The 25,115-nt window shown below is 43.0% G+C and overlaps 3 protein-coding genes across 6 annotated transcripts; 1 reads left to right on the forward strand and 2 right to left on the reverse strand.

Moving 5' to 3' along the window:
- Positions 1 to 5: 5 nt before the first annotated feature.
- Positions 6 to 1,592, reverse strand: MRPL57 (mitochondrial ribosomal protein L57). 2 transcript variants are annotated; one of them, XM_027743400.2, is made up of 2 exons: positions 1,500 to 1,592; positions 6 to 485 (listed from the first exon to the last, which is right to left on the reverse strand). In XM_027743400.2, the coding sequence occupies exon 2, from the start codon at positions 478 to 480 to the stop codon at positions 169 to 171; it is 312 nt and encodes a 103-aa protein (XP_027599201.1). In that variant the 5' UTR covers positions 481 to 485; positions 1,500 to 1,592; the 3' UTR covers positions 6 to 168. The 2 variants fall into 2 exon arrangements, with proteins under 2 accessions (XP_027599201.1, XP_039234596.1); XM_039378662.1 differs by having other exon boundaries at positions 6 to 482; positions 1,497 to 1,561.
- Positions 1,593 to 1,620: 28 nt separating this feature from the next.
- SKA3 (spindle and kinetochore associated complex subunit 3) lies at positions 1,621 to 12,654 on the forward strand. 3 transcript variants are annotated; one of them, XM_027743395.2, is made up of 9 exons: positions 1,621 to 1,822; positions 3,262 to 3,326; positions 4,262 to 4,427; positions 6,391 to 6,805; positions 8,525 to 8,625; positions 9,424 to 9,614; positions 9,820 to 10,029; positions 10,165 to 10,283; positions 11,137 to 12,654. In XM_027743395.2, exons 1-9 carry the CDS (start codon positions 1,720 to 1,722, stop codon positions 11,168 to 11,170), a joined length of 1,404 nt encoding a protein of 467 aa, XP_027599196.2. In that variant the 5' UTR covers positions 1,621 to 1,719; the 3' UTR covers positions 11,171 to 12,654. The 3 variants fall into 3 exon arrangements, with proteins under 3 accessions (XP_027599196.2, XP_027599194.1, XP_027599195.1); XM_027743393.2 differs by having other exon boundaries at positions 1,629 to 1,822; positions 9,817 to 10,029; XM_027743394.2 differs by having other exon boundaries at positions 1,629 to 1,822; positions 6,394 to 6,805; positions 9,817 to 10,029.
- Positions 12,655 to 20,455: 7,801 nt separating this feature from the next.
- On the reverse strand, positions 20,456 to 23,747 carry SAP18 (Sin3A associated protein 18). The gene is made up of 4 exons (XM_027743401.2): positions 23,605 to 23,747; positions 23,265 to 23,374; positions 21,609 to 21,731; positions 20,456 to 20,942 (listed from the first exon to the last, which is right to left on the reverse strand). Exons 1-4 carry the CDS (start codon positions 23,716 to 23,718, stop codon positions 20,786 to 20,788), a joined length of 504 nt encoding a protein of 167 aa, XP_027599202.1. The 5' UTR covers positions 23,719 to 23,747; the 3' UTR covers positions 20,456 to 20,785.
- Between the last annotated feature and the right edge of the window lie 1,368 nt (positions 23,748 to 25,115).

The raw sequence follows: 25,115 nt of genomic DNA on the forward strand, positions 1-25,115 counted from the left end.
ATATGCAGTGTTCCACCGGACTACTTTTAATGTAACATTTTGTACACCGTAGCAGTCTTACTTCTCATCCGCCCTAATTACACTGAATTACAAAACCACCATAATAGGTACAAGGGCAGATCCCGTGGCAGTGTATGACATATGCCAAATATAAATATGCTGTGTTATTCAGCATGTCCACTTTTTTGTCACATTTAAGTGGTTTAAATGATCACTGATGTATCTGTGCTCAGGAAACTTGGCTTGTTTCAGGCGTTTGAAAGCTTCCCACTTGGCACGTCTGTGTTCCGTGTTGTGTTTGTACTCCTGCTGCCGGGTCAGGTAAGGCCGGCTCAGCCAATATTCATTCTCTGCTTCAATTTCCAGTCTTCGGACCATTGCTTGCATCATTGAAAGGGTAACCTGTCTTGGTCGCCTGTACTTCCCAATCCATTGGTGTCCAGGAATTCTCTTTCGGAGTAATACTGTTGTTAAAAACATTGTGCCTCAAAACATAAACAGAAACATCAAATACTCATTACCTTAGGAACAAAAATAAAAGTTTGACAAGAAAAATTAAAAGCTCTGAACACTCTCCACTGCTTTTTAGCTGGTTTGAAGGTTCAAGTTCAGAACCTGATACAACCATCACACACAACAGGCAGCACAATGCCAGACATACTGGAAATTTAAGATTAGAAAAAGGAAATCTGAAATATTTATGTATCTTAAGAATTTATTCAGTTACCCTTACACTGCAATTAAAGCATATCCCCCACAGATTATTTAAGAGAAATCCAGCCCCGAGGTACTCCAGAACAAAGGGTTCTTCATTCATGCCCTTTTTGAATAGCTAACTGCACTGTCAAAACGAATTATTTCCAGGTCTGTCCTCTGGATCCAAACCTGGCGTTTCTTCAGTATTAGCTTCTGAACCACAGTCTCTCCATAAACTTACTAGTATGCAGTCACCTGGTTTTGTATTCTGGCTGGGGGAAATCTGGTCAGTAGAGAAAAAGAACAGTCTGCATCAGACCGACTGGCGAACATGGAAAGCACCAAGACTGACACGATACACAGGGTGCAGCAGAGGCAAGAGAGGCCGAGTTACATTTAGACTTTACAGACGTGCTCTTCATTAACCTGTCTGTTAGTCCTAAACACGCCTCCCAGGTCTCTTATTACACTGTACTCCATGAACTCGTATCACAGAATATTATGAGTTGGAAGGGACCCACAACGATCACTGAATCCAGCTCTTCGCCCTGCTCAGGACATCCCCAAGAATCACACCATGTACCTGAGAGCGTTATCCAAACGCTTCCTGAACTGTCAGTCTTGGTGCTGTGACTGCGGAAGTCAGACGAGCAGTTTACGCGGCACAATCAAGCAATGGCGCAGAGAAAAGCCACCCTACCCCGTTCCCCCGGTGCGGACGCGGCCCGATTGAGAAGCGAAACCGCGGGGCTCCGCGGGGGCAGCGCTGCCCCGGGTCCTGTTCCCAGCCCGCCCTCACTCACCTGGAAGCTCCGGCAGCTCCGGCCCCGCGGCGGGAACCAAGATGGCGGCAGCCGGGCGGCGGGCGAGGCGCGGTTCTCGCGAGACGCTCGCGGGGGGCGGGGCCCGGGCACGCCAATGGGGCGCGCGCTGGCGGCAATTCGAAGCCTTTTCGCGGCGCGCGCGGCCAGGCCTGGCTCCCTCAGGGACGTCCCGGCCCGGTACCTGCGGAGCTCCCCCGCCATGGACATGTCCAGGGCCTTCTTCAGCAAGCTGCGGGGCCTGGCCGTCACGCTGGAGAAGGAGGTTAAGCAGCTGAAGGAGGCCTTGCGCAGTGAGGACGCGGGTAAGCGCAGCCCGTGGTGACGGGCGGTACGCCTGGGACCGGTGGCTCTGCAGGAGTTCCTCCGGATTCTTTCCTCGACTTGCTTTCCCGCCTGCCATTGTGCCCCTGTGCTCCTCTGGTGGGTGCGGGGACGAGCCTGGGAATAGCTCGGGAAGGAATTGTTTGGGCTCCTCCCCATGTTGATATATCTCTGAGCTCCTTCGCGGCTGCTGTGGTGGTTTAGCCCCAGCCAGCAACCAAAGACCGCACAGCCGCTTGTCCCCTCCCCCACCAGCGGGATCGGGGAGAAAATCGGAAGGGTAAAAGCCAGAAAACTCGTGGGTTGAGATAAATAGTTTAATAGGGAAAAAAAAAGCCGCGCACACAAACAGAACAAAGCAAGGAATTAATTCACTGCTCCCCATGGTCAGGCAGCTGTTAAGCCATCCCCAGGAGAGCAGGGCCCATCATGCATAACGCTGACTTGGGAAGACAAACACCATCACTACAAACATCCCCCCCTCCTCCTCCTTCCCCCAGCTTTATATACTGAACATGATGTCACACCGTCTGGAATATCCCTTTGGTCAGTTGGGGTCACCTGTCCCGGCTGTGTCACCTCCCAGCTTCCATGCACCCCCAGCCTCCTCACCAGCATGGCAGTAGAAAAGGCCTTGGCTCTGTGCAAGCCCTGCTCAACCATAGCAAAATCATCTCTATATTATCAACTCTGTGTTCAGCACAAATCCAAAACAGCCCCATACCAGCCACTGCAAAGAAAATTAAGTCTACCTCAGCCAAAACCAGCACAGGTGAGGTTTTTATCGCAGAAAAAAAACAGGGTGAACACGACAAAATGAGAATTGCGTTCTTATGCTTCTTTTCATGGATTGATACAGGAAGTTCCTCCTATAATGTGTAATCTAAACCTGCTCCCTCTTAGTTTGAGTCTGTTCCCCCTTGTCCTGTCACTACATGCTCTTGTAAATAGTCTCTCTCCATCTTTCTTGTAGGCTCCCTTCAGGTACTGGACTGCCACCATTAGGTCACCACTAAACCTTCTTTTCTCCAGGCCTTTCCTCTCCCAATTCTCTAGGCCTTTCCTCCTAGGAGAGGTGCTCCATCCCTCCAATCATCTTGGTGGCCTCCTCTGGACTTGCTCCAACAGGTTGATGTCTCTCCTGTGCTGAGGACCCAGAGCTGGATGCAATGCTTGAGGTGGAGTGTCACCAGAGTAGAGGGGCAGAATCCCCTCCCTCGCTCTACTGGCCACACTGCTTTTGATGCAGCCCAGGAGAAGTTGCCTTTTGGGGCTGCAAGTGCACATGGACGAGTCATGTCCAGTCTCTCATCCACTAATACAGGAGATTGCATTCTGATGTAGAATGTACTTGCATGCTAAAACACTAATGCACTCTTTTTATTTTCCAAACCTTTTTACGTGAACATGCATATCAAAGACTCTGAAGATGAATCTTCAGCAAGGGTCTTGCATGACCTTCATTGTGAAATCAAAACTCTGAAGGTAACGTCTTAACTCATTTCCTTCTTGAAAAATTGTGGAAGTGTGTGTGGGGGTGGGGTGTTTTCCATAAATGTATAGTTCTGTTTTGATCAATAAGCCACAATTCTACTTTGTTATTCAGCAGTTATGACCCTTATTTTTGCTCACTTACCTCCAAGTCCTCATAATGGCTGTGGATATCAGGGTAATGCCCAAAAACCTGGGGGTGACCCGAAGTAGTTTAGCAGTGTTGATTAGTTTGCAGCCACTATTGTCACTCAGGTTGTCAGGGGACAAAGGTAACAGGGAAGTCGTAGCTGTGCCAGGGTGTAAGTATGAGAAGGATTCAGGAGCAGAAGGTCCCAGCAGAAGAGGTAAGCTTGCTTCTGTTCAATGACTGGCCCTTAGAATAAAGTCAGTCTTCACAGAAGTGTCAGTACCTTCAGCCATTCAGTTAAACTTGTCAAGAATGTTCTCTGTTTCTTAGACAGAAGTAGGAAAAATGGATTATAGAAATAAGCAAGTGTAGAAATAATTGAGGGTTAAGCTAGGATATAAGCTTGAGGTTCACCTTTTACTCTGCACTAATTCTTTGTACATGTGGAGTAGGAGTCCAAACTAATTGCTGTCATCTCATATTTTTATGGAGTAAAAACATATTTTTGTTTGCAAAGTGAACTGTCATGCTGTGAACCGTCATCATAATTTAACTTTTCTAAGTTTTTATATACTCATGGCCTATACATTCCTGATATTCTGTAGGTGTATATATACTGATAGTTTTCAGGTATAGATAAGACCTAGTTTTCAGGTACAGGTAAGACCTAAATTAGCTGCTTCATCTGAATTGCAGTTGAATATTTACTCCCGAAACGCCCCATGTCTAAACAACTACCGTGTGGTGATTTGAAAACCAGTATTTCTATTTTTTTTGTTTCCCCTCTCTGCCCCCAAAGGAACATGTTAATGCCAGTTTTGGTAAGAGTTGCTCTGAAAACCAAGCAGTTCGTGAGTTTATGAAGGCACATGAAATATTGGTGCAAAGAAATGCAGCAGATCTTGGAAAAATAAGAGAGCTGTTCCGGAAGTATGGCTACAAACCACCTGTCAAAGACTCTACAGGTAATATTTCTTGGCAATACAGAATGTGAAGAAAAATACAATTTTATAAAATGTTTCTCTTTAGCTATGTGAATATTTCTATTAATTAAGAGATCAAGTACATCTATATTATTTGCTTTATAATAATATTCAGAGGGTAAAAGATTTTGTTGTGATTGGTGCCATGAGAATAATTCAAAACACATACACTTGGAGTTAGATCTCCTGGCATGGTTTTATGTTAGTATGTGTTGGTTGTTTTATTTTTTCAGTAATAATTATATTCAGAAAACATGTTAGCAAGACTGGTTTCATAACACAGAGAATTACACTGCTTCAGCTTCTCACACTTGAGAAAGTATTGTAGATGCACCTCGGTTCACATTCATAAGTGGCAGTTCTATTAACTTAAATCACCATAGAGAAAATCTTAAAATAATGTGTTCTTCAGCACAGATGAGACAGTAGAATTATGTACAGGGATTAGGTGACGTGTGACAAGCAGTAGTGGCTTGATCATTAGAGGGGAGGGAGATCCTTAATCCAGTAAGAAAATGCACACACACCTGTCTGAAAAATCCACGTGTGCCAAATGAGTTTAAAATACTACAGCTGTCAGTATGACACATACCTCTTTGAGTATCAAGGGCCCAGTCAGCTTTCAAAAAGCCTTTGGCAGGGCACACCTTCACCTTCTCTCAGCATTATCCCATCATTACAAAACAAAATTGTGGCCATGGACCATATTCTTGTACGAGTTAAGCTACTACAGCTGTTTTATAAAGATAGGGCAGAAGGCTCTGATTGTTATAGTACCTTTCTTCCTGTACTCTCTCTGCCTTTAAATAGCTCCAAACAGAGCTACAAGGTTAATTTATTTTTTAAGATGTATTTTTAAGCTAAGTGCATCTGAATACATGATATCAATGCACATAGAAAGGTATATTACTTTAAATAGCCTCCCTCCCCTTACCCACTTCACAGAATCACTTAGGCTGAAAAAGACCTGAAATCATGGAGTCCAACTTATGACCAAATACCATCATGTCAACTCTACCATGGCACTAAGTGCCATATCCAGTCTTTCCTTAAACACCTCCAGGGACAGTAACTCCACCACCTCCCTGGGCAGTCCATTCCAATGTCTAATCACCCTTTCTGTGAAGAAATTCTTCCTAATGTCTAACCTAAACCTCCCCTGGCACAGCTTAAGACTGTGTCTTCTCATCCTGTCACTTGTTGCTTGGGAGAAGAGACCAAACCCCACCTGGCTACAACCTCCTTTCAGGCAGTTGCAGAGAGCGATAAGGTCCCCCTGAGCCTCTTCTTCTCCAGGCTAAACAACCCCAGCTCCCTCAGCCTCTCCTCATAGGACTTGTGCTCCAAACACTTTCCCAGCTTCATTGTCCTTCATTTATTATATCATGCAGAAATTCATTAATGTTTTGGGGTGTTTCAGTTTATTTAACTCCAAAAATGTACAAGTTACACATTTACATATTTTTGCAGTGGACTCTTGTTATCCAAAAAGCTATCTTCTTTCACAAGTTTTTAGTTGCTGCTTCATAACCTTTCTTCAATACTGATTATCTGAAGAAGAAGCATTCTAGTACTGTGCACCCTTTGCTCTTTCCCCAAAAACATTATCATCTCCATGCAGGGAGATGAATTCTATGAAAAATACTCTTGTGTAAAAATCTTTCAATTTCATCTTTCTTAGAAATAATATTTACCAGCAGAGTGAAATTCAGTAAATGTGTGACTTATATTATAAATATAGCTTAGGTTATTAAATATATATTAAATATACGAGGTTTTGATATGTGTTGCAGTATCAGGTTCAGTCCTTTAAAACAAATGAAGGAATCTATTTTTTACAATAATAAATGAAAAATTTCGAATACTGGGGAATTGTCCCAATTTATTTTATAAATCTTAGAACAGAAATTCTAACATAATTTTTTTCACTTCTTTTCTTAAAAAGAAGAAGAGGAAGGAGTTAACAGTGAATCGACAGTGTCTGCCCAGAATAAATCTGATGAAGAAAAAGCAAATGATCTTCCTGCTTGTACTGAGAAGCCACTGTTGCCCAAAACCCTACTGCGTAGCCCCCAGCTTTCTGATTTTGGTCTTTCACAATATGCTTTCTCCAGGCCTTGGTGTGCAGTGAAAACACAGAACGCAACAAATGCACATCAACAACAGTCAAAGAATGAGACTCCACTGAAAATACAAACCCCCCGTACTTTGCCCAGAACACCAAAATGTAAGCTGAAGATGGATGGTTATGAGTTTGCAACACCAAAACTCGAACATTTTGGCATTAGTGAACATACCATGTGTATGAATGAAGAATTTACGACGTCACTTATTCATAAAACTGCTCAGACAATCAAAAAGTAAGTACGTTACTGAAGTTCAGGTTGTTTCTCTACTGAATTAGGTGTACTAATTTCTTTCTGCTGTTGCCCTCCTCTTTGTCTTCAAGCAGGTGATAGGGTGATATCGACCAGCTGGTTGGTCCTATGTCTTTATTGAACTCTCTACATGTCTTTTCACGTACCCATTGCAGTGCAAACAGTGCCAAATGCTGCCATGAAATGCATCTGATATGCTCCTATGACTGCACCACGATAAGAATCTTCCATACACAATGTATTTACAAAGGGAAAACACGCAGTATGTTTGTGATCTTTTGCTTTCCTTAACCGTGGGTTCAGCTCTGAGGATGTGTTGTCTGCACAGCCAATTGAAAGATTTCAGAAGCTTTAGGAATATAAACACAGTAAACGACTTGCAAAGCACTCAGTAAAATGCCTCATTGTAGAAGCACTGTGTTGTCTCTTACATAAGCCCCACCTTCAAACAGTTTGCTGTTTTTGCCCCAGTCTTCTCTTGAAAAGACATCTCCAGATTTTCAGTGTTCTAATTATGAAGAAAAAAATTGCAGCAGTGAGGTATAAAACATCTTAGCAGTATAACTATTTTTCTATACTTCCGAGGTAATGTAAAGGTAGTCAATAGGTCATGTTTTTATAATTAGTATTAGCAACATGTTCAATTTTAAAAGCTGACAGTAGCTAAATATTTGATATTTAGAGAAATCGCTCAAAAAACAAGAATCGTATTCATGAAAACCACTTTAAAAATTCTACTTATCATTCTTATTGTAGAAACTAAAAATGAGATGGTTTCAAGTATCTATAATACTTCCAAGGCAAAACTGACTTCAAAAGTTACTTTTTTTTTAACCCAAAATTTGAGACATATTCATCTAAGTAAAATATACAAAATGGTTTGTTGGGGGTTTTTTAAGCTTAGGCATTTTGTAGAGAAGCTCTAAATTTGATTCCCATAGCTAACTTTTTAAACACTTAAAATCATTTTCTTGTAGACACACTTTTGCATATAATTTAGGTAAGCTTCCACTCTTTGCCTGGTTATATGCCTCTTAACTGCATATGTCATTCTTCTGCTAGAATATCTTGGATATGAAAAAGTAATTTTAAAAATTTCAGTTTCCAATATTGTAGAATTGATATTAAATGGCTTTTCACTCTGAAGTTGCTACATTTTCTTTTAAAATAATTTTGGGATTTCTTCTTTTTAATAGTTATGTAAATATTATAATTACTCTAAAGCTCCGTAGTACTTGATTAAGTAATCTTATTCAAACTTAAAAATTCATTTAAAAATCTTTTAATGTTCACAATACTCTTACTAGTTTTAAAGCAACAACGATTTCCTCTTCTTGCTTAGAATTTTGTAGGTAACAGGCAATTCAAAATAAAATAGACTGTACACCTAACACAGAATTGGTCATCTGGGACATCTGTCCTACCCTGGACATCTTTTTGTTTGGTTGGTTTGGGTTTAGTTTCTTCCTAATGCCTTGGACTGAAATCTCAGAGTATTTGATAATTTGTGGCTGGACTGAACATTTGCATACTACAAATTGCTGCAGTAGAATCATAGATGAAAAAATAATCTTTGAGAAAATTAATTTTTGACTTGCATGTTGATGAATGAATACTAGAAAAGTGATCAGGCTCACAGTATTCCTTCAATTGTGACTTTTTCATAATATTTGAGAGCTAATTGAGGGGTTTTGTTTTCAGGTTGGTTAAAATAGATGATAATGGAGGGGATGTGCCAGAAATGACAGCCAGGGAAATCATGGTTACTTCTGTGCCAAAATCAAATGTGAGAGCTGAGAATGGTAAGTTAAAAATACGTGAAATAAATATACATATGCACTTTTTTGAGGATGCATGTGTAAATGCATTATAAATACATGGTAAACTTCAATTGTGTTTCAGATTAAATATAGTTAATTCAGGCCTAGTCATTGTATGAGTACTAATGTCTAAAAAATGAAATGTTGATGGCTTCTGTGGGAAAGTTTCTCACTTCAGTATAAATCTTTCCTAAATCTTTCCTCATTCTTCTCATATCCAGCTGGAATTATGCAGAGGAATTAATCATTTTGTAACTGCAGCTTATCCTTATTTGAAATAAATATACTGTTTTGCCAACTTAGCCTTTTTTTTTTTTTCTGAGAATACCCATAAGATCTCTTTAAAGACAGGAAAGAAACCACTCTGAGAGAGGCTAGTGAGACAGTAATTTAGGTCTTTCAAGAGTAATGACAAAGAGCGAACTTCTTTGAGAGGAGAAATATGTTCTTTTAAAAATCTGTGAGAATCTTGGGACAAACAGTGGCAATTGGATACATGAGAAGGTAATGCAATGCTGATTTAAGCTGAGCTTCTTCAGTTACATTCAGTAATGGGACTAGAATGATTACCTTTTTTTTGGCATTTGCTGCTTTTCAGGAATACTGTAATTTGGATGGATCAAACAAAAAAATATCAGCTAAAATGATACAGGCATTTTAGAAGATGCAAATCTATGAAAAGCTTAGACTTAGAAATTAGGCTGGAACTGGTAATATTTATATGTGTGTGTGTGTGTGTGTTTATGTATGTATTTTTATTTATATTTTGCTCACTCTTAGTATCAGCAGCTGACTGGATGGCTTCTCCTATGGTAGTTGTGTTCTGTACTCCTGATGTGAGGGTCTCTTCCAAAACAAACAGAACAGTATTACCAAGGTCACCAGAGACAAAGGAACTGCCTCTTCCCAGTCATACAGCAACACCACAGTGTCCAGATTTTCAAACAGGCTGGCTAAAAAGAGAAGCTAAGGTAGTAAATAGCAACTATGTACATTTTCACACGCTTTGCCATAAGGAGTTTTTAAAAGGTTCATTTGGGATTCTTTTTCAATACTATTTTTTCTTATGTAACTGTAGAAGTTTTTTGTAATGGTAATTTTTTAAGAATATTTACTAAATACTTCACCTAACATAAGTAAATTAACTGAAGGCATTTAATACCTCTTTTGCAGCAGCAGGTAAAGCCAGAGGGAAAGATTGAGTCAGTGACAAAGAGTGATGCAAAAGATAAACAATACAAAGATAGCATTCCTTTTGCTGTGAGCCCTGATGCGTATCTTAAACATCTGGGAGACCCTTCTCCTCCCACAATAAAACACTATGACCAGTTACTCGATACTCCTCCACCTCCAGAAATAACAAGGATACCAGATGATGTTCTACAGGTCAGCTAATAAACTTTTTTCCTAAATAATTTTAATATCAAAATAGTAAAACTAAAAGTGCTTAGTTCTGTATGTAATCCATCTGTTTTGAGTTCTTAGATAATTCTTTTTAATCCCATTTAATGTTTCCTGTAGATTCTGTCCAAATACAATCATAAGGAAGGCTCTTCTAAAGCCAAGGAAATGGAGATCAAGGCAGGAAATACTACGAGATGTGAGAATGATTCCACTGATTACAGCAACAAAGAGAACAGGTATGATTGCATTTTACAGATTCGGTTGCGTAGTTTAATTTGTAGGAGCTACAAAGATGCCTTAATGCATTTAGAAATCAATGCAGCTGCTTGCTCTTCAGCTACCAGAATAGCTCTTGCTTCTGTGACTAAATAACTGGATTTTGGGATGGCATCTGACTGCCTGTTTGTAAAGAACAAATATTGTAGTTGATTGTGTGTTTGAATCTTCACAACTTAAAAAAAAAAAAAAAAAGGAAGGTAGAGTTTTACTGGTTTATCTGTATTTATATTTTACTTGGTGGCAATCAAAGCACCAGCAAATGCTTTCTTCTGAATAAATTTAAGCAATAAAACTAAGAAAATTGGAGAAAAGCACACAAGTGAGAACTGATTTCACAGTTTTGGCAAAGACAAAATTTTTTGAAATGCAAAGCTACAACAAGTATGACTAATCTTTGAACAATGGAACAATAGCTTTATAAAGAACAACACCAGTTTGAATAAAAAGAAGTTTTTATGACAACTTTATCAAGTGTAGATATTCCTGATTGAATGTAATATATATTATGCTTGTTGATTATCTGTTAAACTTGGAGCCTGTACGGATTACTTAGGTAAGAGGTACAAGGAACATGTATGGAGTCAAATAATAATCACAACAAAGCAGAGTGAAACTGATAAAATTTGGTATCTTGCTATACTTGGGAGTTGGAATCCATTTGATTAGTTAAATAGAGCAAAGCTCTCGCTTTAGCTGACCCTCTATTTTTTGTTATCAAGATAAAAAAGACAAGTTTTCAATATTTGTGTCTTCTGCTAATTCAAAATATGATTGAAATAAGCTCATGAACTCATCTGGATATATTTGCAGAGGATATCGTGGAGTTTTCAAGCCAAACATCTGAAATCAAGCTGAAGACCGCATTGAGACTGTTTCATGTTTGTGGATCTTATCACTGAATCATAACAAGTTCAAAAAGCAAAAGGAAATACTGGTGGGAAGAAAGAGCCCAAAAAAGCTTTTTTAAATGAAGAAAAATTCTTTATCCACGATGTGGATAAACTTGTTTGAAATAACAACTTGTGCTTAATTTCCTACTGACGTTATTGGCAAAATGTTTTGAGGGTTTTTAAATATATTATGCTTCAAAGAGGAATGGAGAACGAGGTAGTACTTCAGTTGTTTATTGTGTAGGCTTGCATTGCAGTAGGCTGTAGATAGAGCAGTTGGGTTGTCATAAAGGGAAAGTCCAGTGTATTGCCCCGAAAAGTGGGTATCTCTGGCTGTTCTTGTGACACTGTACATCTTTTCAGGGCTGAGTTTGAAGTCTAGTACTTCAACAGTATTGGGTATCTTCAACAGACCTAAGTCTTTTTTTGTTGGAAGAGTAGCTCCTGCTTTACTGTCTAAAGCACTTCTGTGCTTTCGGTCACTTCTGCAGCGCTGAGACCTACATGACACATTCCTGCACCAGGCTCACTGCTACCTCCCTGTCAGAAGGGCATTTTCCACCTGGCTTCTTCCTTAATATACATTGGCACAGTATCAGGTGCTATGCATCTGGTTACTCTGTAGCTCTAGAGGGTGACTCTGGCTCGAATGTGAATTATTTGAAAATGTATTGTGCAATTGATACTGGTTATATATATCTTCAGCTGCTGGAAGAATTTGCTGGCAGGCATTTGGTGATTGCTTACTCTCCTGCGCTGCTACCATGTGTATTCTCTGACTGGTGGTGTCACTTCTAAAAGAGCACATGTGCTCCTGTAATAGCAGACCAAGCTTAAGTTCTCAGAGCTGTTTGGCCGTCTTTTGGTATCTAGTAATCATAGTAATTAGGATTTTTTTCTATCAGCACTTTTACTGTTGTCCACAAGAAACCCCAGTACATATCCTTGTTTGGAGCCAGGTTGCTCTTTCCAGCATCGGCTGTTCTTCTGAATGACTCCAGGACTGCTCTGACCAGTTGTCTTCCTCTTGATGGCTGAAATGTTGTCATTTATATAAGGGCAAACATGCAACACATGAGAAGAGAGACTGTCCCAGGAGATGAGGATAAGTGTATGCTTTCCAGAACTCAGTCTGCATTTTTTTGAAATCCTCAATGAAATATGCTAACATCTGGAGATGCCCAGAGGTATTTCTCCACTTGCTTAGACAGACTGCCCTTGTTATAACTTAGCAAGTAAAGGTGCCTTTTTCCTGCTATTGTGGTCATTCTCCAGGATAAGCGTACATCAAATTAACTGGAGGTGATTTTCTACTAGTTCTGACCTGAGCACACTGTCATTTTAAATGCTAGTTTCTGTTTAAAAATACCTATGTATTATGTGTCAGTCTGCAAGCTTGATTAAGTTTTGGATACTAAATAAACGTGTCTCAAATGCTTGGTGGCTGCTCTGAAACACTTCTTCATTCTACCCAATTCCTTCAGAGAGTGAAGGCCAAACCTGCTTCCAGCATCTTTAAAACCGCATGGTGGTATGGATTCTAGTCCTGAATTTCGTGGCCTTGGAAAGGTACAAAATATTCTGCGCAGAGCAAGAGTCTTTCAGCCAGACAGATTTACCAGCACTAAGCAGGAAGTGTTTCACAGTCTTAATTCTCCCCCTACAGCACTTCGTGGCTACTTTCTTGCCCTGAAGCAAGTCAGATATTTTGAAAGACTCCTTTAATGTGAAATGGAACAAGCAGCACTACTGTCCTGGACCTTGCTGTATTCCCCCTACCTGCAACTAACAAAATTCACGGAAGGGCTTATAGAAGTCTTTCCCCTAAACTTGAGAACAATTCAGCACTCTGCTGTCTTTTCCTCCCCTAGGGAACCGTGGAGTTGTACCTAGCAGTGCTGGGCTTCTCACTGTAAGCCACTCGCATCATTCTTCTTGCCTATTAACATTTTCTGCTATATTTCATAGCTATTTCGTTAACTAATATTAAAAGGATTCAATTAATACTATGAGAAAGAAATTATCTTCAATATGGCAATTGAAATCTTAAAATCTTCTGATCTGCTCAAGCTATTATAACATGATACAGGCATGAGACTTTCTGGCATCTGGAAATGAAGTTTTACTAGTTGGTTTTGTTTTTCTTGCCTACAATATTACCCTAATACACATAATATTGTTTGTACTTGTATTTTTTTTTATACGAGGAGCATTGCTCTGAGGTAGATATAATCAGAGCAGCAAAACAAAAGCTAGTTTGAGTTTGTCATGCTTCACTTTTTACAACTTTTTAGGTTTCAGGAAGGCCTAAAGAGTAGTTTGAGTACTGGGGGTAGGGGAGGGAAATGACAAGTGAAAGCACTTGAACAGGCTGCCCAGAGAGGCTGTGGAATCTTCTTCTCTGGAGGTATTCAAAACCTGCCTGGACTCAATCCTGTGCAACCTGCTGTAGCAGGGAGTGTGGGACTGGATTATCTCCGGAGGTCCCTTCCAACCCCAACCATTCTGTGATTCTGTTGGAAACTGATCTGTATTCCAAAAAAGCTGGGGAGAGAAAGTTCACTGGATTGCTTTATGTTCTTGGTTTTTTCCTCTCAGGTCAGTTCTCTCACACAGGTGGCCGTCTGATATACTGGAACAACCAAGGATGTAGCCATGGGGCTGGAGGAGGGTAAAACTCCAGTTAAGCCAGTGTTGCTGCTGGAGAAAGGCTTGTCCTGCTGTACACTAAAGTAATAACCTGTCAGAGTGGGAATGATGCAAAAGAACTTAAAATTTACATGTTGGTTTGTTGTAGGATGAACCTCTTAACAGCATTGGCCTGTCAGAAAGTACAGTTTGGATAAACAGTAGCTAAATAAGTAGCAAATGCAGTAGTTCGGTGAGAGACGGTCATCACCTGAAAACAGGCAAAATTGACTCAGTTCTGTGTTGTGCTTTATTTAGTTTAGCTGGGGGCTGCTTCCACTAGAGCCTGTTTCCCCAATTCTTTTGCACATAATCTAGAGGCTGTGCAGTTTTACAGTGGATTTGTTCCATTTGCCAAGAGACTGAAAGGCTAACTGATTTTGTTTTCTCTTCTAGTTTGTCCTTCCCAACAATAATCTCAAGCTCAGCTTCTGCCCATGTGAGTGGTAGATCAGATGGAAGGGAAGGGTGAGAATGGGGTCACATCCTCTAGCAGTAGCCAGCTGTCAGGAAAAACTGAATCCAGTGCAAAATTGCACTTCAGTATTTTAAGGACATCGGGGAAGTAAACAAAAAAGCATTTTCTTTCATTTTCTGTGGTTCTTAATCTTTTTTTATTTTTTTAAAGTATATCAAATGTGTCAGCTAACAGAAGCTTCTCTCCATAATCCCATTTGTTGTCAAAGAATAGTTCTCTCGATAGTTCTGCCAAGGAAGTCCCTTAAGGTGGTCAGTGCTTTTTTATCTGGGAAATACTTTGCCTAAGGTTGAACGCAATTATAGCTCTTGCAGTGAAATGAAACTTCCCAGATGGTTGTCAAAGGGATAATTGACAAACGTTGCTTTCAGTGCTGCCCATTGTGCTTTTATGGATGTTTTTAAAAATCACTGGAGCAATAACTACATTCCAGGCTTCCTTGTTTTTTTAAAGCACCATGGACACTTTAAATTTTCTGTAAAATGTAATATTTGCTTTGTTCCCTCTTTTCACTATTTAGATGTTCCATTACTCATGGTAGTTTCATGAGCTCCATCAACAGCTGTAGCTGATTTTGAATCTGCCTTCTGTTTTGGGAGTACCTTGTTGTTTCCCCATGGGACAGTAATACAGAAATTGTGGCATTTATATGGAGCAATGACAACATCCAGTGGCTGCACTATGGAATCACATGTGTGTTAGTCCACAGGAATACAACTTTCTATCAGGAAGATATTGGTTGGTGCTGGCTATATTATCTATCAACTTAAATGTAAAACCTCATGCTGTCCTTACAGTAATACCTAGTATTACAAAGGGGCAGTTGACATCATGGTAGGGAGCTGACCAGATCCATGAATTTCTTTGATCTTGTTTTGCCTAATTCAAATTGAAGAGTTTTAAGTAGCACAAATGCACATTCATGGGAAATGTCCATGGAAGAAGATGCTGTGTTACATGGGCACTTCTCCTGGGGAGAGACCAAGCAAAGCATAGTTTGCAGAATACCCAACAGGAAGGTGTTCAAATGCTTCCATAGTTTTTGGCACAATGTATTCCTGGCTTCAAGCCCTGTGGTTGTGTTTCCTAATGATTGCTTACGCAATTGTTGTAAGGCAGTCTGCGTGGTCCCACCTTTCTTACCCCAGCTGCAGGTCCCACGCCATAGGTTGTCAGTTGTGTCACTGCAGTTGTGGCTGCAGGGGAATCCATTCCTGCTTGCCCAACCACCAGGAACTAATTACTGTTTTCCAAGATTAAATTGTTCATGGACTGTGCACTGACCCGAATCACTGTCTGCCTGCAAAGGTACTGGCAGTTGCTGAGGCATGAGAAGGGAAAGGATGGGGGAGTGGGAGCCGGGACATCCTCCTTCCCTGCCTGGGTGAATTGTATCCTGTCTGTCCAGCTGCTCTGGAAAGGTTGCCTAACACTGTTTCTCTATGAGCACTTCAGTGGCAGCTAAAGCAATTCCTCTTCTTCATCCCAGCACCCAACATTTCTTCTCACAAACTTCCCCCTCCCTGGGTCAACTGCTTGGGTGGTTGTGCATAAATTGGGCTGGAGGGAACAGAGCTGCTAGGACAAATCTCACCTTGGAAGAGGGCCCTGTAGGTGCAGGGTGGTGTGGTTTGTTCCTGACTGGTGTGGGCTGCTGTGGCGCTGGTAGGATGTATGTGCCTGTGCTTCCCTTCTCTCTTTTGTAGCATAGGCCTCCTGCCCTCCAGTGCAGTGGTTAAGCCAAAGGCAGCAGGAGTGCAGCACACTTTCCAGCAGGCCCCAGGACAGAAGTCCACACAGCCCCAGCTGAGCAGGCAGGTAGCCGGGGGCTGGTGCAGGACTGCCGCGTGCTGGGTGCTGTTCTTCAAATGCCCCACCAACCACTACTGGGGCTCTCCCCTCCTGTCCTCTAAAGCCTGGGCAAGGTGCAGTTTCAGCCCCTGTTAAAGACACCCCCAATCTCCTCAAGTCTGAAGACACTAACTCGTGTTTGCCTGAAACACAGTGTGGAGAACTCACACGTCAGCCAGCACGCAGTGGAGCTCACCCAGAGGCACCCTTGAAGCTGTCACTTGCTGAGTGCACCGGATTTTCTTGCTGAGTGTTGAAGAGGTCAAGTGAGTTTTTGGGCCAGGATGTCTCTACTTGAAGCCTGTCAGTTTTGTGAGACTAGAAATACCCTAGGGAGGGTCCCAAACACCCTAGCCCCTCTGAACCCAGTCCTTAGGCATTTTTGGGCCTTGCCCCAGTACACCAGCCAGGCATCTCCTCCTCACCACTGATGGGTCTTTGTGGCCAGGCACAGCATGGGCTGTGCATGACACCACATGGCTGATTTACAGCATGTTCCTCAGCAGGAACGGATGCTATTTTTTTTTTTAAACCCAGCTGATCTGCTGCTGTAATGTCCAGACACAAGGGCTGAGACAACGACAGCAGGAAATTGGATTGCTTTGGTTTTGGTAGGGTAGGGTGCACCTTAGCTGTTGCATTACTCATAGTAATGTTGTTATTCATTTGCTCTGACACAACAGGATTTTGGAGACCTCCTTGTTTTTCCATGCTTTCCATTACAAAAGTAAGAACTTGCTGATAATGCTTAATATTTTCCTACTGCTTCACACCTGTTTCTGCTTTTGACCAGAGTTGTAAAGGAAAATGTAAGCCTCCACAACTGCTCCAGTCAGAAGGCAAACACAGTGCTGGAAGAAGGAGTGTGCCTGATGCTGCCCAGGTTATTGACAAAGTGTGTGAGTGAGTTGTCCTCACTCCTTAACTAGGGAGGTAATTAACGCCCATACCAGTTCCTCCACCAGAGACACAGGCAGTCTCTCCCTAAAGTGTCACAGAAGAACTTTTAAAAGGCTTGTGCTGCCACTGCAGGGAAGGCCAGGGCTGCGCTTCTGGGGCTGTAGTGCATTCCTGTACATATGTACATATGTGTGACTACACCTGTGGTGGAGAGGTGATGAAATTAGGAGACTATGAAAACAGAGCCCTTAATTTAAGGCCTGAGCATGGGGAAGAGAATCTTTTTTTCCTCACCATCTAACTGAAAAGCCTAGCTAATGATAAACAGCAGGAGCAGTATTCCTGTAAGGTGTGAAAAGGTAACAGTGGGGGGTTTCTTGCTGTGGAAAAAAATAGCATTTTTGATACACCTTTTTTCCTGTTTATTAAATTGAAAAAAGCATTGGTTTAGGTGGATAAAATGAGGGGGCGAAAAAGTAGTTCTAAGAACCAAGTTTGCTTGGGGAAGCATGGCAGAGTCCTTCATGACAAGCCAAACCTGGACACACAGGAAACACACACCAGAGGGAACACAGGAACATGAAGCCCCATCTATGGGAGCAGAGCAGCCTCCAGTAGGTGCTACTGAGGGTAAAAAAGGAGAAATTAGGGGACGTTGCCTCAGTTCCTGTATCTGGGTCCATCTGACTGTGCTGCATCCCACAGGCAGGATGTGCAGTGCTTCTCCTGGCCCTGCCGGGGACCCCAGCTCACTGGTCTTGCTGCTGCAGCCAGAGGTGCCAGGGTACGCAGGGGCTGGAGACCTGCAGGAGTGGTTCAGATATGTGTCACCGGTTAGAGGCAGAGAAAAACAGCCCTCTGAGGAAGGACAGTGATAAGGTGAGGCCTGAAGGGACACCTGCAAGGGAGGTGAGGTAGGTGTGGTATCCCTGGCAGGGCCTGGGCAGGACGTGAGAGCTGTCTTGGCTGTTGTTCATGGGGTTTACTGCTAAGAAATGTCAAAGCCAGGAAGCCTTTTTTTTGAAAGCTGTCATCCTTGTTCTTTGTCTTATGCAGCTGGGAGACAAAAAGCTTTGGAAAGGGTGGTTACTGGTGAAAGTGCAGACATGAAACAGAATTGTGTCTGTTATGCCTTTAAGCATCCAAGAAAAAAAAAAGGGAAAAAGTCATCCAGCTGCCTTGATGAGGAACAAAAATTCCTCATCAAATTGCTGCATACAGAGAAAATCATGTGGATTGACAAATCTGGATGTAATGTTGTCTACACCACTTCCTGGGCATACAAGATTACTCACTGTTAACGAATTTTGAGATCATGTTTTTATTTCCCGAAACCATGCTCTACATATTTTGCTCTTTTTAGGGACTTATATCCTTCAATTTTTATATTAGCTTTGAGAGAGACAAACCCAATTGACTGTGAATTCCCTCCTGTGCAGTAGGAGCTCAGCAGGTGACAGCTTTCACTTCCCATTCACTTCTTGCCACATCTGGATGGTTGTACCCTGGTGCTGTCTGTTTTCACAGCTGCTGTCGTTGGCCTGGATTGCCTAATGGATTTTTGATGTAGGGAACTCCTAACCTGTACTACGCTGAGCTCTCAAGTGTCTTTTCCCACAACAATAGGCACAAAAAGTTGAACTCTCTCCACTTCTGCATCACCTTTCTGTGTGAAGTGCAAGTGTTTGAGGGCAAATCTCATTCCTGAGGTGTTTATCCCAAAGAAGCTGAGGAGATCAGCTGAAGTTTATAGATTCTTGGCAGTCAAGGGAAGGTGAACTCCTCACCTGAACAGTCAAGCTGTAGTATTTGCTACTGAAGGCAGTTTTACATGTTCATTTTCTGGTGAATTTGCTTCACTGGCGACCACATATAAAGCCACCAGGTGTTCTTTTTCTCTGCCAGCTGAGCAGGCACAAGCCTTCACTGGGCCATGTCTCCCATTCCAGCAGCAAAGCCAAGCTGCCTCCCAGAGCAGCTGAGTCACTGACACAGGCTCACTTGCCGCTGTTGCCTTATATAATGACTACATTTCGAGAATTATCCTTAAATGCAATTAAAGCAAAAACCAGGACCCAAAAATGAGGAAATGTCCATATTCCTACATACTCCTAATGGCAGGCCTGTCCTTGCCTTTGATGGGAGCTGTACAATTCTGTAATTATGTGCCAGTTACTGCAGTGCTCACCTCACTCATTCAGCAGGACAGAGGATGCCCTGTGGCAATCAGTGAGGCCACTTGGCAGTAGTCTTCACTCTTCTGTCTGTGCAGGTCTGTAAGGTGCCAAACACCGGACAGCTGAGGCAGCAGGCAGCTGTCAGGGTTCCCAAACCTGACCAAGCCTGCCCCTGGTGACACAGAAGTCACTGAACTGTTCCTCACAGCAGCAGTATCGTGGAGCACCTCTACCTCACACCAGAGGTGACTGTATCCTGGCAAACCATCCCATCCATCCCAACTCTGGCAACACTAGAGCAACTCCATTGCCACTTCCAGGTGCAGTCCTCTATAAGCAGCATTTATAGTGTATTTCCGTGAGCTCTCTTTAAAAAACTGGGGAACACTTTTCAGTCTTCGGGGGAAAGTGACTCAGACACAGGTGATTCTGCGAATGAGAGACATTCATGAAGGCTGAAACTGCAACTCCTTAACTTAGAAGCCAGAGAAGGAGGACAGAAAAGTAAGCCATGGGCAGAACTGAACCTAAAACCCCCAGGCTGTACTGCACCAAGGGACTCCTGAGAGAAAAAAAAATAAATACATATAGATCCCAGCTCAAGACACAAAGCATGCCTTGTCCTCAGCAGACAGAACACTTACTTCAGTCTTACCCTGTGCTCAGGCCTCAAGTAAGGAAGGTGAAGGCTCTAAGGAGCAACTCTGGCTTCTACTCCTGCTCTTGCCTTTCTTTGAGCACACAGGGGCTCAATGTGCAGGAACCATGTGCCTGGCTCTGCTCAGACCACTTGGATGCTCCTGGTCAGCCAAAGACCAGAGGCACCCGTGTCTCAACATCTCCCCCTGCAGGGACAGAAGAAACTGGCAAGCACCGAGCTAAGAAGCCATGGGCCCCATCCTTCCCATACTGCACTGTTTTGCTGGGAAATGCCCCTTCTTCATCCTGCTCCTTTAAGAACATACCAGGCAACACCACACAGACCCACAGCCCAGTTTCTCCATGGACAACTGAGACCCCTGAGCTACCCCCTCCTCCATTTTTCAGATTCTAAAAGCTGACTGCTAAAAACTCTCAACAACCCCCAGCTTCATTGGTAACTTTTAACACAGAACCTTGAGCCTCGATACACCACCACACTATCAAAAGATTAATAACATCAATCTTTATTCCAAACAAGACAGAAGTACAGAACACCTGTAATCCTCCTGGTCATATTTTACGGAAGTCTTGAAACATTGGACACACTAATTTACTATTCAAACTGCAACAATCAGGGACAGGATGATGGCGCTGCTAAAAGTAAGTGTTTCTACTAAACAAATAAACTAAAAGTTAAGGTTTAAGAGTTAACTTTCCTTTCTGATGCTCTGCTTTGTTTTCAGGTGCTTAGCAACAAAAGCTAAAAAAGAAGCCTGCTTTAGAACAGCAAGTAGGAATAAACAGAGTATGTAATCATACAAAGAAGCAATAGTTTAGTAAGGTCTCATGCGGCTTGATGGGGGAGGTGCGCGATTCGGAGGAGTGATTGCTATATCCAGGTAGTCTCCTATCTGGAATTTCTGAGACTGCAATGTCATGGAATCATCTGTGCCCTTGCGGCCCGACATGGTGCTGCCGATCTCCTTCACCCTGTGAGCAGCAGAGGAACGGCAAGTTAGTGATCAGTGGCCAGTCTCTCCAGGCGTCCAAAACAGGAACAGTATTGGCTCACAAACCCCTTCTCACACCACTCTCTGCACCCTAGGTGGCATTTGCTGTGTACACAAGACGCTGGGGTTTTTCTCTGCAGAATCACGTGCACCAAGAAAAGCTACACCAAATTCTCTTTCTGACAGAGCAGGGGGGGGAACCTTCTACCCTGTTATAATACTAGCAAGAATCCCTTGCCCCATACAGACACAGCACAAGACACCACAGATTCCAGAGCAGGGTATATCCACTGGATGCTGACAAAGGTTAGCTCATGCCATTTTGGAAGAGAGATTGCAACAAGATCATTGCTGTAACTCAGTGCAAGACCTACCAGGAACAAAGCATTACCTCCAGTTGGAGGTCGGTGTTCCGGCTGGTCGCCAATACAGCAACCAAAGCCTTCAAGCACATGGATCCACTGTTTTGGGAACACATTAACAGGGATGGTCACCAAGCACAATTTAGAGTTTGTGGTGGTTGTCATACAGAACTTCAAAAGTCTGGTATATCAGTTCTGAACTTGAAAATCAGTGCTAATGAATAATAATTTACTGCTCCGGTGCCCAAAATCTAGTAGTAACCCAGAGAAGAAATGCCATTTACCTATAGCCAGGCCTCTTGAGATCTGTAAAAACAATTGCAAAATTGAAGTGTGTGCCCTTCTTCCGTGCTTCTGGGTAAACTTCTTTCACTAAGCTGGTCAGCTCTTTCAGAGTTGCATCCATCCTAGATTGAACAAACAAACCAAAGTGCTTCATGTTCTCAAAAGCAACAGTAAAAAAAGCTTCCCAAAACATTTAAGATGGAATCAATGTATTGTGACAACCATATATTTCCTTGCCTTTGCACACTCAATATCCACACCTGAAAGTCAGATCTGAAACGTCACTGGGAGCCTCTGCTTTCACAACTGCACCACAGGAGAAACAACACATTTTGATCAAACAATCAAGTCTCATGAAGTCACTCTAGTTATTGGTTATAACACCTGGAGAATTCACCGCCTACTGTACAACACAGCCTAACGCAAATGTAGCTTCTACCTAGTGTCTGATTTACCACGGTATTAAGACAAATCTCTTCACCTTTTATACATTTCAACATCTGCTTTTCCAGTTCTCTAAGAAGAGGTACCATTTAAACAGCAGGAGTCTATTTATTTTTTTAATGCATTAATGCATTTATACAAGGCACACTGTAAGAGTCTCCTCACCTAAGTTGACATCTATATTCAAATAGTTTATTGAATATTAGTGGAAATGTAAAAGCAGAAAGAAATTAACAGTTTTCCATTTCTGCCCTAGCAGCCAGCACTCCTCTTCCCAGCCTTCAACCACAGCAGGGATAAAGCTCATTTCTAGAACTTCAAGTACAAAAGGACTTAATCATCACAACTAAAGCATCTCTAATTATACAGACTGTACAGTCACTCTGAGCCTCAGGCAACCAAGGGGCAGTGTGTTGACAGACAATGCCCATTCTGACTTCTGCAGATGGCAAACAGCTCAGACACCACCAACAGTCTGGACAGAGTCCATAAATCTCACTTAGAAGTAAATTAGAACTGCAAGCTTTAGTAGCCACAAAAATGGATTTATTCAACTACACGATGCACAAGTTATAACCATGCCAGATACCATGAAGGAAAAAGAAGGTTTAAAAATGAGCATAATTCATTTTCAAAGGCATTCTTCAAAACACTACAAACAAAACCTGTGTGCAACAGAGACTAAAGCAGTTCTCCAAAATAAATTTGAAAGTAATAAAAGGCAGCTTTCTGTTAAAGCACTGCTACCTGACCATACAAAAATAATCACATTACTCTGCTCTCAAGACTTAAACCAACAAACCATTCACACATCTGTTCAACTCTTCTGGAACAACTACATGTACTGGAAAAATGGGGCTGCTGGAACAAAATTTAGGCACTAGGGGAGAACCCCTGCGCTGAACAGATTCGTTGCGATAACCAAGGCCACAGCACAAGGCACTGATTTCATGCATCCATAACTGGGCAATTTAGCCACACTAAGCCTCAGTGTGCAGCCACGAGCGCTCAGCCCAAGTTGTGCTCCCAAGGACGCCCCTCTCAGCTGCCAAGGCACAGCCAGAACCGCTCTACTCCAGTGGCAGCGAAACCCTCCCCAACGTTTCCTTCTCCGAGGAAGGAGACCCAACTCCCTCCGGCACCCGAGGACCAACCACGTGAAGCCCCGCTCGCCTCGCACCCTCGACGGGTGTGGATCCGGCGTCACTCACCATGTGTAGATCTGCAGCTCGCTGGAGGGCACGTTGCCGCGGGAGAACTCATCCATGCGGTGGTGCCGCCCATTGTTGGTCGTGAACACGCGAAGCAGCAGCGGGCACGTCTGCGGGGCGAGGCGGGCGTGAGGGGCCACGGGGATGGAGATGAGGGGCCGCTCGCCACGCCCGTCCATCGCCCCGCCCTCCCCCCCCCCCCCCCCGCCGCCTCCCCGTCCCGCGGCCTCACGGCGTCGTCAAACCCTCACCACTCCCCCCCGCACCACCGGTGCCCGCCCCGCCGCGCCCAGGAGCGGCCGGAGAGACGGCGCGGCACCACCACCCCGAACCCGGACACCTTCTCCCGGTCGATCGGCTTCTCTGGCTCCTTCTTGATCTCCTCCTGCGTCACCCGCGACTCCACCGCCATCTTGCCCCGCCGCTCCCGGATGTCCCGCCGCGCACCGCCCATCTCGCGAGAGCAGGGAGGGAGGGGCGGCCCCTGTGGGGCACCGCCCTCAGCCCTGAGGCGCCTCCCTGGGCGTGAGGGGATGGGCTTAAAGGGGTGTCTGAGGGCCGGGAGCAGTGCAATCGACCGCTGTATTTAACAGTCGAATGAAGTAAATTAGGGGTAGATCATATTTAGAATGTACTTTTTTCCCCCCTAATATTGCATTCAGGGAAAGATCAAACGCCCAGGCTTCGCATTTACAGTCTTGTTTTTTTCCACGAGTGACATGATCTATTAGGTTAAATTTGAGTCTGTGGTTGTGTCTCACGAAATAGGTGGGAACATATAACATATATGAAAAAATACATAATACGTGTTTCTAATGCGATAGCTTCTTTTCAAATGTTGAAAGTTGTTTGTTATGCAGAATGGAGGGAAGAGGGGTTCGTTTGTTTCACAGAATTTACACTTAGATTATTTCCTCGGGTGCTGTGAATTTATTTCTCATTTCAAGGGAGACACTAAGTTTTGCTGTAAAATTATGCAGAAGTGTACGTGCTTGCAGGTACAAAATGAGCAAATATCAGGGACTCACGGATTTGCGGATGCTGGGAGGGAGCTGTGGAGGAGGCTGCCTGATCCACACCCCTGTTCAAAGCAGGATCAGCAAGGGCTGGTTGCTCACAGCCGGGTCTGAGTGGATTCTGAGTATGCCCAGGGATGGAGACCCCTGGGCAACCTGCTCCAGTGCTCAGTCACCCTCACAGTTAAAAAGAAAAAAAGAAGTTAATTTGTTTTTCTTATGATGTTTAAACTAAATTTCTAGTATGTCAGTATGGGCCCATTCATTGCCTCTGGTCCTCTGATGGGGCATCACTGAGAAGCCTGGCTGTCATTCTTTGCTCCTTCCCACCAGGTATTCATACACAGTGAGACATCTCTCTCCAGGCCAAACAGTCTCAGCTCTCTCAGCCTGTCCTTGTGCGACACATTTTCCCATCCCTTAACCGTCCCGTTCAGCTGTATTCGAAGCTGTATTATTGCAGTGTTCCTGCACTGCTCACAATGCTCTGTTGGTGCTTTCAGCAGAGTACAGAACAGAGCTATGTGCCGCTGAAGCCGTGTCTCAGGGTCCCCAATGTGCAATGTACTTCTCAGAGTCAGGAGGCTTAAGGGGCTACTTTCCCACGTGCAAGTCCAGCATCAGAAATAAATACAATAAGTTCTGCACCATGAAAAAAAGCAGGTGTTTGTTAAGGTGTTGTAACTTTGAAGCACCTGTGCTCTAAAGGTTGATTTCACATTTCCAAACACTGTAGATAAATGTTTCAAATTTATTATTTATTAAAAAATAGGTAGGGGAGAAAGATATTATAAAACTATATTCCCATATGATGTTTCTTTGTACATCATAAAGA

Source organism: Pipra filicauda, unplaced genomic scaffold (assembly GCF_003945595.2).
Source record: "Pipra filicauda isolate LSUMZ 115617 unplaced genomic scaffold, ASM394559v2 scaffold142_size1944046_pilon, whole genome shotgun sequence".
In the NCBI taxonomy this organism is placed as follows: domain Eukaryota; kingdom Metazoa; phylum Chordata; class Aves; order Passeriformes; family Pipridae; genus Pipra; species Pipra filicauda.

Excerpts from the sequence above, each read along its gene's own strand:
- MRPL57 (XM_027743400.2), bottom strand. The coding sequence starts at position 480 with ATGTTTTTAACAACAGTATTACTCCGAAAGAGAATTCCTGGACACCAA.
- SKA3 (XM_027743393.2), top strand. The coding sequence starts at position 1,720 with ATGGACATGTCCAGGGCCTTCTTCAGCAAGCTGCGGGGCCTGGCCGTC. Across the intron at positions 9,615-9,816 it reads GGCTAAAAAGAGAAGCTAAG|CAGCAGGTAAAGCCAGAGGG; the intron begins GTAGTAAATAGC and ends CCTCTTTTGCAG. Across the intron at positions 10,284-11,136 it reads TACAGCAACAAAGAGAACAG|AGGATATCGTGGAGTTTTCA; the intron begins GTATGATTGCAT and ends ATATATTTGCAG.
- SAP18 (XM_027743401.2), bottom strand. The coding sequence starts at position 23,718 with ATGGGCGGTGCGCGGCGGGACATCCGGGAGCGGCGGGGCAAGATGGCG. Across the intron at positions 23,375-23,604 it reads AGCCGATCGACCGGGAGAAG|ACGTGCCCGCTGCTGCTTCG; the intron begins GTGTCCGGGTTC and ends CTCGCCCCGCAG. Across the intron at positions 21,732-23,264 it reads GAGCTGCAGATCTACACATG|GATGGATGCAACTCTGAAAG; the intron begins GTGAGTGACGCC and ends TGTTCAATCTAG.